This window comes from Polypterus senegalus, chromosome 15 (genome assembly GCF_016835505.1).
Source record: "Polypterus senegalus isolate Bchr_013 chromosome 15, ASM1683550v1, whole genome shotgun sequence".
Classification (NCBI taxonomy): domain Eukaryota; kingdom Metazoa; phylum Chordata; class Cladistia; order Polypteriformes; family Polypteridae; genus Polypterus; species Polypterus senegalus.
In genome coordinates this window covers 115,773,084-115,788,019 of record NC_053168.1, presented here as the reverse complement: position 1 = coordinate 115,788,019, position 14,936 = coordinate 115,773,084, and the positions used below count along the sequence as shown (strand labels likewise).

Genomic DNA, 14,936 nt, shown 5'->3' with positions numbered 1-14,936 from the left:
GGACCCCCACCAGAAAAGGATCTGGGACAAATGTTCTCAACACTCCCCCTCTCCGTACAAATTGGTGCCCTTGAGTTTAACAGGTTGGATTTTTACAATAGGCAAACACACAAACAGTATTCAGTTTTATATGCTAGATACTATTTTGTAAAATTGTATTACTTTACAGAATTCTGTTAAGGTGTCTGTCACATGCACAAATCCAGTTAAATGACTTTTATGTCTGCACCTCACATGTTTTGTTAAAAAGGACATCTTTTAGCTTGCAGAACAATTTGACACCAACAAGCTATTTACAACAGTTTGCAGGATGAGCAAAACGTCAGAGAGTTTCATTTTGCATTGAATTTTTCTGTCATAAAACTCAGTAAAAACATACATTTGGGTCAAACAACGGTGTTAAAGAATTTAAACACTTTTACATTTTTAAAGCCTATTTTTTGTGTTTTATTATTTTAAATATATTTTTTCTTTATTTCACAATTTTTAGTCTAAAAATATTATAGATTATTTATTTTAATGTATTTCTCATTCTGTCCATTATTCCAAGGATGCACTTTATCGTGGGAGTATTGTATTGTGAAGCCTGTATTGAAACAGGTTTATAAATTTACAAGTTTGGACATGTGACTATAATGTATCTGTAGAGTATAGTAAAATTCTAACATGCATGTACTAATTAACATCCAACAATTCATTTTCCAGGGCCATGATTAGTTAGTGTAACAACCTTACCACATACTGTATCTGAAAAATCTTGAATAAGATTTATCATGACCAAGCAACATCAAAGTACATACCAAATGTGGTAATGCAATTGATTACCTTTTCACTCTCAGTATACACTATGTATTATATGTGACGTAAGTGGAATGTCTCATACCCGGTCAGTATATTTATTGAAAGGTGTAAAATCGTGCCTTGCCTCTGGCAGCATTATTTAACATGCCTGCCGTGCTATTGGAGGTGACTTTCAAAAAACTTTTCCATACAACTTAACTTAACAATTTAAAGTTCTGTCGGAAATGAATGTGTGTGGGGAAAAAAATAATATTAAAAATACCAAGCTTAACTTTTCACGGTATATTTTGTTTCAATTTTTAGATGTATTAAGAAACCAATTTATATTTGTAATCTTCGCATAAATAGGGTGACTGTGTTTTTCACATATTATGTGGTATGTTTTTATGTGAAACTATGCTATTTAAGAATTAAGAATTGAATTGCACAGAAGAGTTTAAATATCCTTAAATTATTTCGGGGTATTTTTGTCTTCTGTTTATTCTAGGATGGCTCTGACTCCAGTGCTTGTAATGGCCGGACTTCTACTCTTGTGTGGTGCTGAAGACAACTGCCCACAAAGTAAGCAAAGTGGTGGTATGAGGTGGTGGGGTCAGTATTGTTGCTCATACAGTCAATAGGATTTAGCTCCTTAAGCTGATATCATATTACATGACTTGTAATTGGAGGGGGTGTCAAACTTGGCGTTTGTGATCACTTATGTATGTATGTCAAATAAGAAGACCGTGTGACGACTTGAGATCACAGTTTCACATTTTCAAAGTATCGCAATCTTGCCCCTTTCACTGACAGCCAGTTACGTGTTGTCTGACAGCAGCGGAGTCCGTTCAAAGGCTTTACAGGTACAGTGTGTTCAGCTGCAATATCTCCCTTTTCGTTTCTTTTGTCTATTATATCATGGTATGTAAAATCAGACAGACATGCCTTTTTTTTCTTTTGAGAGGTCCAAATCACCCACATTCATTATTCCTCACCACTGCATTATATGCATTATACTTCTTTGTGAGTGCTAGTCAGTTGTCAACTCTGATTCAAACAGATCCTGCACTTAGCATTTAAGACAAAATCAAAGCTTCTTGATTTTGTCTGGGAGAGTTTCAGAGTAGTTGGATTAAATCACTTTGTAAAAGTCATGTAATGTGATTGTGCCTTTAGTTGCTATTGCAGTTTGTCTTAAAATCACAATTCAAAACAAATACCGGTAGGTTGTTTGAACAATTTTCCATATGAATTTTTCCATCAGAATGTAAAGGTAAAATCTAAAAATGCAGGTTTAAAGATTAATACAGTATCTCAAAAAATGCAAAAATCTCAGAATTTCTAGGGAACCTGACAAGGGACAGGAAACAAATTGATCAACTGAAGACCTTCAGTTAGCCCTCTTTTTTATTTCTGTTGCTCCTCTACACGACTCACATGTGATTAATACTACAGGACAACCAATACTGATGACTGGGGTCAACTGAAGGCAAAAGGAGTGGACAGTGCTGGAGACCAAGCCAAATGCTGATAGTCAGAAGTATATTATAGAACTGATTTCACAACATTGTTGATCACCCTAAACCGGCGGTTCTCAACCTGTGGGGTGCGCCCAAAGTAACAACAAAGGGGGCAAGAAGATGTGAAAAAAAGAAAACAAGAATCAAAAATATGAAAAATACATCTATTGAAACCAAAACAAATTAGCTTAAACTACATTTTGATACTAGAAAAATAAATATAGAGTTAGATAAATTTTGATAAAAGTTAAGTAGGTATAATAAATCTTGTAGCGGTGTATCACCTGCAAAAAATATAGGAATAAATTTTATCAGGGTCTCAAAAAAACGTTAATGGGGTGCGATTAAAACTGTTATGAAAACTCAGGTTGCAAATACTTAAAGGTTGAGAAATGCTGCCCTAAACCTTACATTTATCATTTTTAAGCAATACCTCTCTATGATTTTTTAACATCTATTTTATTATTTTTTTGAAGATTAACAAAACTGTATCATGATCAATTTTTTCTCATAATACTTATGATCTCTCTGTCTCATCTTTTCTAGTTGAAAATGTGGCTTTGAGAGGCAAGGCCACCCAGTCACAGATATTATCCGGCCAGTTTGGTTTCCTTGGTGATCCTGGGAATGCAATTGACGGAAACCGTAACTCCCACTGCTATCAAGGGTCCTGCAGCCATACAGAATCTCACAACTCCCCCTGGTGGCGGTTAGACCTGCTGGAGAAACACAAAATCCATCAGGTGGTCATCACCAACCGTGGTGACTGCTGTCCTGAAAGGATTAATGGAGCTGAGATTCGCATTGGTGACTCTTTAGAGAATGAGGGCAACAACAACCCAAGGTAAAGGGGAATGAAGAAGGGATGGATGGGTATGGGATGAAGTGAATGCCATGCTGATGTCTTGATAATTACTCTTCTGGTTAATTGTAACACAGGAAGTAATCATTAAAACCTGGAGAAAAAAAGCTTAACTTTATCAAAAGTGGTTGTTTTTATGAAGTATTTATACATAATCTGTTAATGACTAAATAGGCCAGGCTAACCACACCCCCATCTAAATGACCCTAGCAATCTGAAAAAAAGATAGAGGTCTCCTCTTTAGAATGGCTGAGAAACTACTGATATCACAGTCATATAAAATTATAAGTGGTTTTAGCAACAGCAACTGGTCTAGTGATGTGAAGAGGAAGCATCCATTGGCAGTGGTGTGGTGCTACAATATTTAAGACGGTGAAACAGTACAACTAAGTATTTACAAACCCTCCTTAGATGTTACTCCCAAAAAAAAATTAAAAAAAATTACAAATGTCTGATAACAACAAACTTTTAAATAGGTTTAGTTCTTTTAATAGTTCTGCCAGAAAAACTGTCTAATTTGTCAATGATGAATTATAGAAAGGATGGCAACAGCAGCTGTCAAAATTTGATTTAAATCTGATAAAGTATTAAACACCTGTGTGTCAGATTGTATTTGTATGATATCTAAGGGATCTTGTTCTTTTTCATTAAGACTGCTTCTTTCTCCTTTTTAAAGGGGCTTCCTAATTAAGTTATACCTCTTCCTACACTGTTATTTTTGCCTCCCCCCGTCTTTTCAAACTGTAACAGCTGATTTACGTCACCAGAAAGGCCATCATTTCTCACTTATTCAATTCAAGACAGTGTTACAATAACAGAGCAGATAAAAAAAGGACACAGGCATTAATACCTTGTACCATTACCTACCTGTTAAATTTAAAATTGTGGCCTATTGCACTTAAGACTGAACAAAAAAAATTAGAAAATAAAATAGAATAGAAAATGAAATGGTTAGAAAGATGCATAATGACAATATTGTGCTGCATTGTAACAGAGGCTTTATGAGGAAATGGGTGGTGTGGATGTGGGAGTTGTTTGGTTGCTGGTAACAGTCCATCCCACCCAAATGACAGGACCTAGGCACATTCAAAATATATCTAATGCCCCAAGACAACATGGTTTCTGAACACAGAACAAATTACCCACAAATTCAATGAAGGATACGGTGTACTGTATCTGAATGGAACCAATTATCACCTTATGTTTCTGTTTCAGGTGTGCGACTATAACGTCTATTCCAGGTGGCATTTCAAGCAGCTACAACTGTAATGGGATGGAGGGCCGATATGTCAATGTGGTGATACCAGAAAAAAAAGAATACCTAACTTTGTGTGAAGTGGAGGTCTATGCTGTTCCTGTGAAGAACCGCTGCTCATCATATACTTAAAAATATGAAATAAGCAGCTAAAGGCAAAGGTCATGGAATCAGAGGCCACTGGCATTAATAAGAAAAATTCCAGTTCATTATTCCCACTACTCTAATCTAATCGGATATAATGACAGTGGACAGCCACTAGAGGGAAACTGTAATAATACACAATATTGCTAAGGAACCCAACTCACCACTAACAGAGGTGAGTACACTGTGTATGACATGAATATCTACTCCTTGTCTCTTTACTTTAATTCTCTGTTTCCAATCTTCATTTTTAATTAATGATACCTTGCATTTGAAATTAAATAAACATTTGCAAATTCATTTGATTTGATTTTCCATTTATTTAGTAAACCTATGCATTGTTATTACTAAAATGCAGACTGTGCATCATCTCCCTCCCGTTTGGCCATGAGGATGGCATCTGAACTGTAAGGGTGACTGAGACTGGGATTTTGAATCACCAAAGTCCAACTCCAACTTGATCTTTGGCAAGGTGTAGTTGGACTGACTTTGTAAATGACCAGGGGTTAAGCATCAGGTCAGGTCAGGTTGGGGAGCATGCAATGGTACAGTGCATTGCCGCATTCACCACATGACGAAACAGCTCGGGATCTCAGTTGGCAACCTCATAGGTAGACATGCAGTCTGGTCCCACCCTCCAGAAATGACCATATGTCTACCACAGCCAGGTGTTATGTGTGCACCGCCTTGGCCTGGTCCAGCCGCTTGGGTCCTCAAGAGTGATGATCCCGCGAGTCAGAATACCCTCTCAGGTAATGTACCTTATTCAGGACACTTTTCTCTCAATCTGTCTACAGACTTCATTGGAAGAGTCACCAGAGACATGAATGTCACTGCTGAGGTAAGTATAAATCTCGACGCAGTCAACACTCTCTCCGCAAACAGACACAGTGCAGATGGTTATGCCCAAAAGATCATTAAGGGCCTGGATCTTGGTTTTTATCCAGGACACTCGCAAGCTCAGGCACTCAGACTCCTCACTCAGTCTCTCGGGAGCCCCAACCAGAGCCTCTATTGACTCAGTGAAGATCACAGCATCGTCAGCAAAGTCAAGATCAGTGAATCTTTCTTCACCAACAGATGCCTCACAGCTGCTGAACCCAACAATCCTACACAACACCCAGTCCTTGCAAGCACTGAACAGAGTAGGAGCAGAACACACCCCTGACAAACCCCAGAGTCAACTGGGAAAAATGCAGAGGTGCTTCTTCCACTCTACATAGCACCCACAGTACTAGTGTACAGGCTGGCCATGACATCCAGCAACTTTGGGGGGATTCCACAAAGTTTCAGTAGATCCTACAGGGCAGCTTGATCAACTGCTTTTTTGGCAAAGGCTGCAAAGAAACTAACAGCAGACAAACTCTGCTGATATTTACTTTTGTGCTTGATGAGAACCCTCAGTGCCAGGATGGTAGACTTTTTAGGTGTAAAATCACACTGCTCCAGTCATTTGTATGTGAGCAAGTGATCATAGGTCCTATTGAGGATAACTATATCAAGGACCTTACCCAGCACCAACAGTATTGTTTTTCCCCTGTAGTCGCCGCAGTCCAGACAATCACCAATCCCTTTCCAAGACAGGGATGATAGGTCCCTTTTATCCAGTCATTTGGGCCGATGCCTGTCTCTCAAATGGAGACTGGAGAAGTTCATCTGGGATACTACAGATAGCTGCAGGCTACCTTATCCTCAGTTGGTTCACCACCTCTCATGCCAATCTCAGTGAGATTTGGTGGTTCACATTTAATTGGAAGATCAGTCTTAAGAACCGTGGTCCCAGAGATGTCCAACGTCCTAGCCAGAGAATCAGCTTTAAACAGCTGCTCAAAGTATCCAGCCCAGCTGGTCACAACTGCAGCATCATCCGTAAGAACCATTCCATCAACGGCCCTGATTGCAACTCTCAGAGGAACAGATTTGGATGTGCATAATGCTTTGATTCCTCTGAAAGCAGATGTGGATCTCTAAACCATAGATGTTGTGTTATTTCATCACATATTCCTCTCTAACAAATGTCTGTTTATCTGCCCTCAGAGCCCTCGCAGCCATCCTTCTCAGTTTCTGGTATAGACTGGAGTTGCCACTGACCCATACACTGTGACTCTTTTTAATAATATCCAGAGTACCCTGTGAGATGAAACACCTCCTTCTGGGAATTCTGAAACCACCAACACAATCCTCAGCACCTTTTAGTGTCTTGGCATGGAAGGTCTCCCATATCACATTAGGACTGGAAGTTGCACCCAAGTCTGCAAGTTCCTCACAAAAACTGCACGAAAACTCATTAGAAATGTCTTTGGTATGACATTAAACTGCTTCAGACCTTGCAAGTGGTCCTCCAACTCGCTTGGAAAACTTGGGAGCTGGTGGCAGGATTAGCACTCCAGCCACTATAAAAACTTCATGCAGCTCCAAAAAGGCAGACAGGACTCTTTTTCTTATCTCTATGTGAATAGATCGGCTGCAGCTGGCCCCAGGAAGGCTGCTTGCATTATGAAGGGGATGGGGGAAAGCTCTTTTGAGGAGATGTATCAACTGGAGAGCCACCACATCGTAAGCCACCACAGGTCTATGCCCGCAGTTTCAGGGCTGAAGTGACATCACAGCACATCTAGACTAGCAGTTTGGTGATAAACCTTTATAGGTAATCACACGCTAACCACACCAACCCTACCTAACCTTATCAAAACTGATCCCTAACCTTAACCATTTATCCTACACTCTAACTACAACAACATCAACATTTATTTATATAGCACATTTTCATACAAATAATGTAGCTCAAAGTGCTTTACATGATGAAGAAAGTGAAAAGAGACAAAGTAAGAATTAAAATCAGAGAACACTAATTAACACAGAATAAAAGTAAGGTCCGTTGGCCAGGGAGGACAGAAAAAACAAAAAAAACTCCAGACGGCTGGAGAAAAAATAAAATCTGCAGGTGTTCCAGGCCATGAGACCGCCCAGCCCCCTCTAGGCATCCTACCTAACATACAGTAAATCAGGCATGTCAAACACTTGGCCCCCGGGCCACATGCGGCCCGCAACAGAAATCTGTATGGTTGTATGATTACTATCATTTGTGATTGAATCATTCTGCATCTTCGGCGATACTTACTGACTTTTCTTACTTCTACCTTCTGACAAAAGCACGTTTTCCCAAGGCATTACGGTACCGGAAACGTCATCTGCTAGTATAGCCACGAGCCTTGACTAAAGTTAATGATCCACAACGTCACAACTGAAGTGCTAAGCTGCAGCAGCGGGCAGCAGGGTCGGCCTTAGGCATGTGCAAACTGTACACCTGCACAGGGCTGCCACGCCAATATATATTGAATATAAAACAGAAACAGAAAATAACGACACAGCTGATGGCAATGTGGCCGAAAAACATTGTGTTGCTTGTTAATTAGTACGCTTAATGTCGCTAGAGTCAGAGCAGTCTTATAACGTTCTGCCGTAATGAGAATATCATGGGCTGCCACTTGGTTTTCAAGTTACGAACACGCGCATATATAAGCGTGTCATGAGCACGAGGCGGCTATGCAGTTTCTGCAACGGACGTGGCTATCTGCTGTGCATAAGATACCATATTGTCATTGGCGGGTGAAGGGGCCACCGATTCTTTCTCTGCCCAGGGCCGCCATGAGCCTAGAGCTGCCCCCTGCTAGGTTACACTACTGGCTGGGCTGCTGAGACTGGCCACTGGGCAGAACTGACCATCACGAGTAGTAGTAGCTCGCATATTTTCACATTTTTTGCTAGTGTTTATGTAATTTTGTGCTAGTATTGTAACGAACAGTTAGTGCAGACTACAGCTGAAGATCTGAAGTGGACGTGAGAAGTTGGTGAGTTGTTTATTAACATATTTTTGTGATTTTGAGTTTGTAAAATTAGTGTAGGTCAGGGGGCTTTTTGCATATTGGCTTATTTTACAATATAAACTTTGAAGTAAGATTAGTAAAGTAAAATTTTATTTTTGGAGGATTTGTTTTCCAACTTGAATTACTGAGCAATGAATTCAGTGAGCGTTTCGTGATTTCAGTGCACACGAACAGGACTTTGCGCTGTTTACGTCACCATACTCTTACAACGCTGAGAATGCGCCTGAGAGTATCGAAATGGAACTGATTGAACTGCAGTCAGATTCTATTCTGAAGGCAAAATACGAAGTTGGTGTGCCAGGCTTGTATGCTTACCTGCCACCCTCGTATATGCAGATCCGTAAGTTGGCATTGGCATTACTGTCTATGTTCGGAAGAAGCACTCACGCTTGTGAGAAATTGTTTTCGTTAATGAAAGCTACCAAAACCCCACATTGCTCAAGACTTACTGTTGAGCACCTTTCATCCCTCATAAAAGTTGCAGCTGCACAAGATTTTAAGCCTGATATTGACAAACTGGTTGCTAACAAGAGATGCAAAGTGTCGGGACAAAAGAAATAAATCTCACACTGTAAGACACCTATATAAGCAATGAATATAATATAATAATATAAGGACGTAGCTAAGTCTAATTGTATGCTGTTGTACAGAGAGTGTATGGAAATAAATTGCTTTTCTTTAAACTTTAAGTGTTACATTTTTTAAAGTTTCCAGTATTGGAAAGAAAGCTACAGTAACTTTGTATAATAGTATAATAGTATGTGTTACAGTGTGGCCCGCTGACGCACGTATGGCAGTCGAAGCGGCCCACCAATGGTAGTGAGTTTGACATGCCTGCTGTAAATGATCAGTCCTCATTGTATTCAGGGTTCTCATGGAAGGACTTGATGATGACGGCCACGTGGACTTCTGGCCTTTAATCTATCAATGTAAGGTGCTTTAATTAGGTGGTGGTGGCGCAGGTCGCTATCACAGAAAACCGGAAAAAGAACAGAAGACAAAGTAGGGGTTAGTACAGATTTTGGAGGTCCTGAGAGGAGTGCGTTACAGTAATCTAGTCAACTGAGAACAAAAGCGTGAACTAATTTCTCAGCATCTTTAAATGATATAAGAGGTCTAACATTTACTATGTTTCTTAAGTGAAAAAATGCTGTCCTAGTGATCTGATTAATATGCAATTTTAAATTCAAGTTACAGTCAACAGTTAACCCTAAATTCTTTACCTCCATCTTGACTTTTAATCCTAATGCATCAAGTTTATTTCTAATAACCTCATTATATTCATTACTGCCAATCACAAAAATTTCAGTTTTTCCTTTATTTAGCTTGAGAAAATTACTACTCATCCACTCAGTAACACAAGTAAGACATTGTGTTAGTGAAACAACAGAGTCAGGGTCATCAGGTGCTATTGATAAATACAGTTGCATGTCATCAGCATAACTGTGGTAGTTCACGTTATGCCCCGAGATAATCTGACCTAACAGAAGCATGTAGATTGAAAAGAGCAGCGGACACAGGATAGAGCCTTGTAGAACACCATATAGAAAAAACTATACTAACTCCTAATTTTAACTTCCATCCTATAACTGCTGGTCTAGAACTAGAAGGCGTGTGGAACGTTAAGCATTGCACATTTGAAAATTACTCCAAATTCTTTGTGTTTGGAAATTTTCCTGAAGCAGTCAAAGCCTCTAATTTAGATATTTCATGGAGTAAAACTTTACTTGTAGTTGCATAGCCTATTTGTTTGCTGGCGTAATTAGGGATGGCTCTACCATTTAGGTGAACCAGGTGATTGCTTAGGGCAGCAACATTTTGCGGGTGGTTTCTGAACACTTGGACTCAATACAATGTTCTGATTATACTGTTTTATTGTCTGGTCTTACCAAATCCCAGTTTGAACCATACTTGGCTTCTGTATGTTTCTCTAGTTTCTTTAGTTGTGGGTTTGTAGTTTCAATTTTGTTTTCATGGGAGCTGACTTGGAATAAATGGGGAGATGGAATTTACAACATAGTTATTAATAATAATAATCCTCAAACTTGTGCAGCATAAAAGACACAGGCATGTAAAATAAAACTAAACTGTCTAAACTAAAACAAAACATCAGCAGGACTGCAGCTGTTGAATGCATTACTATTGAGGGGTTCCATAGTAATAAGGAATTATGGGTATTGGGGAGCTAGTAGTAGAAAGTATATTGTAATACAAATATGGTGTAACGTGTACTCGGCAACGACCTTAGTAAAAGGACCCAAGGAACCTGTTAAAGTTTATTACTTTAACCATGTCTTCATCTTTCTCCTTTTGTGAGTGCAATATTATTTCCTACAGATATAACATTACTAAAGGCTGATTAAATTCAAACTATAATCCTCTTCCAAAAGGGCTTACTTTAAAACTTGAGTTAAAACTCACCGTCTATGAGATCTGAGCTTGGCACGCTAAAAAGTTCTCCATTGTCAGACTGTCACCGGAAAGTGTGTATATATATATATATATATATATATATATATATATATATATATATATATATATACTCAGCAAAAAGAAACGTCCTCTGACTTTCAACTGTTTTTACTTTCAACACCATAAGACATAAACTAAAAATGTTTCACAATGTGTCCCTGAATGAAGGGAGGCTCAAAATCAAAAGTACCAGTCAGTATGTGGTGTGGCCACCAGCTGCTTGAAGTACTGCAGTGCATCTCCTCCTCATGGACTGGACCAGATTTGTCAGTTCTTGCTGTGAGATGTTACCCCACTCTTCCACCAAGGCACCTGCAAGTTCCTGGACATTTCTGGGGGGAATGGCCCTAGCCCTCACCCTGCGATCCAACAGGTCCCAGACGTGCTCAATGGGATTGAGATCCGGGCTCTTCCACTGCGAGGATGATCAGCTGTCCTTTTTGTTTCCCTGTAGCGCTGTCTTAGGCATCTCACAGTGCGGACATGGCAATTTATTGCCCTAGCCACATCAGCAGTCCTCATGCCTCCCTGCAGCATGCCTAATGCACGTTCACGCAGATGAGCAGGGACCCTGGGCATCTTTCTTTGGGTGTTTTTCACAGTCGGTAGACAAGTCTCTTTAGTGTCCTGCGTTTTTAGAACTGTGACCTTAAATGCCTACTTTCTGTAAGCTGTTAAGGTCTTAACGACCATTCCACAGGTGCATGTTAATTAATTGATTATGGTTAATTGAACATGCATGGAAAACATTGTTTAAACCCTTTACAATGAAGATCTGTAAAGTTATTTGGATTTTTAAAGCATTATTGTCGAAATACACAGTCCTGGAAAAGGGACGTTTCTTTTTTTGCTGAGTATTTATATATATATAGTGACACACTGAGACTCCAGACATGGTAAAGGAAGCCACCAGTATAATATGTTCCTGGCTGCAAAATTAAAGAACAATAAGACTAAAAGTCCAAAAACAGACCTGAACTGAAATCTAGAGGAGGTCAGTGAGGCTTTATAGGGAGTCTGGGTGAAGTGATGTCGTCCTCGGAGCTGGGACTGGAAGTGATGTCGCTCTCGGGGCCGGGACTGGAAGTGACGTGCTCTGAGCTGAGGCATTGGCTCCTGGCGGGATTTCTCGGGAAAGGTCTGCAGGAGACTTGCAAAGAGAGTCAGTGCACCCCACTGCCCCCTGGGTGGATGTGTAAACATTATTCTCTAAGCCCTTCAGCTGCCTCCTATTCGCACGTGTGCGACAAGGCCCCCTTCCCCCCTCAGCCCATACCATATCACATTGTTGGGAGCTGTTTTCTTCGATAAATCAGTCAAGGGTGCTGCTCTCTTGGAGAACCGAGGTACGAACTGGCGGTAGTACCCGGCTACACCGAGAAATGATTGGACTTGTCGCTTGGTTTGCAGATGGGACCATTTCAGAATGGCATTGAGTTTTGAACACTGTGGTTTCACAGTACCCCGGCCCACCAGGTAGCCCAAATACCTAGCCTCTCTCTCAGTCCGAAGACACATTTCTCGGGATTGATCTGAAGCCTGGTCTCTCCTAGTGTCTGTAATACCACTGTGATCTGTTGTACATGTTCCTTTCACGTACTGGAATAGATGACGGCGTCATCCAGGTAGACAGCACTATACGCGTTATGGGGGAGGAGCACTCTGTCCACCAGACACTGGAAGGTTGCAGGAGCCCCGTGTAACCCGAATGGTAGGACACGATAATGCCAGTGTGCGCTAGGGGTGCTAAACACGGTCTTGACCTTCACGGACTCTGTTAAAGGAATCTGCCAGTACCCTTTCATCATGTCAAGTGTGATCAAGTATTTTGCTTGACCCAGCCTCTCGAGGAGATAGTCCATGCTTGGCATGGGATAAGAATCGAACTGGGATACCTGGTTAAGTCAACGGAAGTCATTGCAAAACCTTCAACTGCCGTCGGGCTTACTAACAAAGATGATGAGGCTGGACCAGGGAGTAAAGTTTTCCTCTATCACTCCTAGTTCCAGCATTCGCTTTATTTCCAGTTCCACCTCATCTTTCTCTGCCTCCGGGAGTCCATAGGGCCACTCTCAGACAACACCCGGCTCAGTCAATATGCCATGCGCAACCAGAGAGATCCGACCAGGTTTTTCATTCACCATCTCTGGGATGGACCGGATAGCTGATTCCAGCTCCTGTCTCTGTCTGGCAGATAATTCCTCACCGAAATGAGCAAACAGAGAGCGGGGCTGACCAGAGGGGGGATCGGGATCCCTCTCCTTCCATGGTTTTAGCAAATTCAAATGATGAACCCGCTCGCTTGGTCGACGATTGGGTTGTTTCACCAAATAATTGACCAGCCCTTTCCTCTCCCTAATTTCCTTAGTACCTTGCCAATGGGCGAGCTATTTGGAGTAAGAGGTGGGAACCAAACCATGACGCGATCCCCCGGATGAAATTCTTAGAGGGTTGTGCCGCGGTCATAAAGGCGGGCCTGTTCTACTTCCTCCATATGACTTTTTAGAATTGGCCTAATTTTTCCAGATCTATCGCATACCTGTGCAATATATTCTAGTATGTTTGTTAAGGGAAGAGCCTCTCCTTCCCAGCCTTCCTTTAAAATATCCAATATACAGGCTGTCGTCTGTATAATAATTAAAATGGAGAAAAACCCGTAGAGGCTTGTGGGACTTCCCGATTGGCAAAGAGAATGAGGGGGAGGAGTTGATCACAATTCCTCCCATCCTCGCTGACCACCTAGCGAAGCATCTGCTTGAGTGTCTGATTGAACATCCCTACAAAACCGTCTGTTTGAGGATGGCACACCGCGGGTCTTAAGTGCTTTATTTTCAGTAACTTGGCAGTTTCCTTGAACGTTTCTGAGGTAAAAGGAGTCCCTTGCTCTGTTAGGACTTCTTTAGGGATGCCACTTGTGCCAAGACCCCTACTAGTTGACGTGCAATTGGTTTAGATGTAGCCAAGCGCAAAGGAGCGGATTCTGGGTATCAGATCGCATAATCCACGAGGACTAATATATATTAATGTCCTCAGGCTGAGGGCTCTAGGGGTCCTACGATATCGACCCAGATTCTTTCAAAGGGAACTTCAATCAGGGGAAGGGGAATGAGAGGAGCATGGTCCCACCTGTGAATTTGCCATAGTTGACACTCTGGACAGGAAATGAAAAACATCGAACCTCCTCATTGATTCCTGGCCAAAAAAATTGGAGCTTGATTTGCTGTATAGTCTTTTCAGAGCGTAAATGGCCTCACAGGACGTGGGCATGCGCCAACTCAGAGACCTGCCGCCAGTAGGTTCGTGGAATTAACAGCAATTTCTGGTCCTCCCCCTGTTCCACGACCCGATATAATAGGTCATTTTCTATCACAAAGTGAGGTCCCTATGGCATGGGCAGATGAGTTTGTTAGCCATTGACTAGAACTACTGCATTCTTCGCGTGTTTCAGAGAGTCGTCATTCCATTGTTCTCTCTTGAAAGAAGCCAGCGTCGCTTTAAATTGAAACTGCAGCTCAGAGAGGGAATCTGGTCTGACCTCAAGGGGCAGGGATTCCTCCCAATCTGTAAGGACGCGGGCAGATAATGTAGCCACCCACGACAGGCTGGGAGTTTTCGCATACCCCTCTTGGCCCTCCATCTCACTCCGGCTGGTTGAGATGAGTCATCCTCATCTATCGCAAGGCTCAACTGCTGGCCGGGAGTACTCAATAGTCTGCAACATTTATTGTCAGATCAGTCCCAGGTGGGTTGGGAAGGACTGCCACTGGGAATATTTTTAGCGTTCCTCCCAGACAGATGCAACACCGGGCGGATTTATATACATGGACTTCTCCGTGTATGCAACTCAGACTGGTCTTTTGTTTAGTCAGCTGTCGCGGTGAAACATATTGATGAGCAACGATGGACAACTGCCGGAGTCAAAAATGCCGTGACTTTATAACCATTAATGAGCACCTCTCCGGTATATAAAGCCGTCAGGGGGTTGCTAAGGGCACACAAACCATCTCCCCGCAACA

General features: G+C 41.4%; 1 protein-coding gene across 1 annotated transcript in view; it reads left to right on the top strand.

Moving 5' to 3' along the window:
* LOC120515523 overlaps positions 1-4,861 on the top strand; it is a 44,816-nt gene extending 39,955 nt beyond the window's left edge. Inside the window, exons 7-9 of the mRNA XM_039736583.1 lie at positions 1,289-1,362; positions 2,847-3,144; positions 4,378-4,861. Of these exons, the coding sequence (XP_039592517.1) occupies positions 1,289-1,362; positions 2,847-3,144; positions 4,378-4,549 (544 nt within the window). The 3' untranslated portion in view covers positions 4,550-4,861. The remainder of the gene's footprint in view (positions 1-1,288; positions 1,363-2,846; positions 3,145-4,377) is intronic.
* Positions 4,862-14,936: the final 10,075 nt, after the last annotated feature.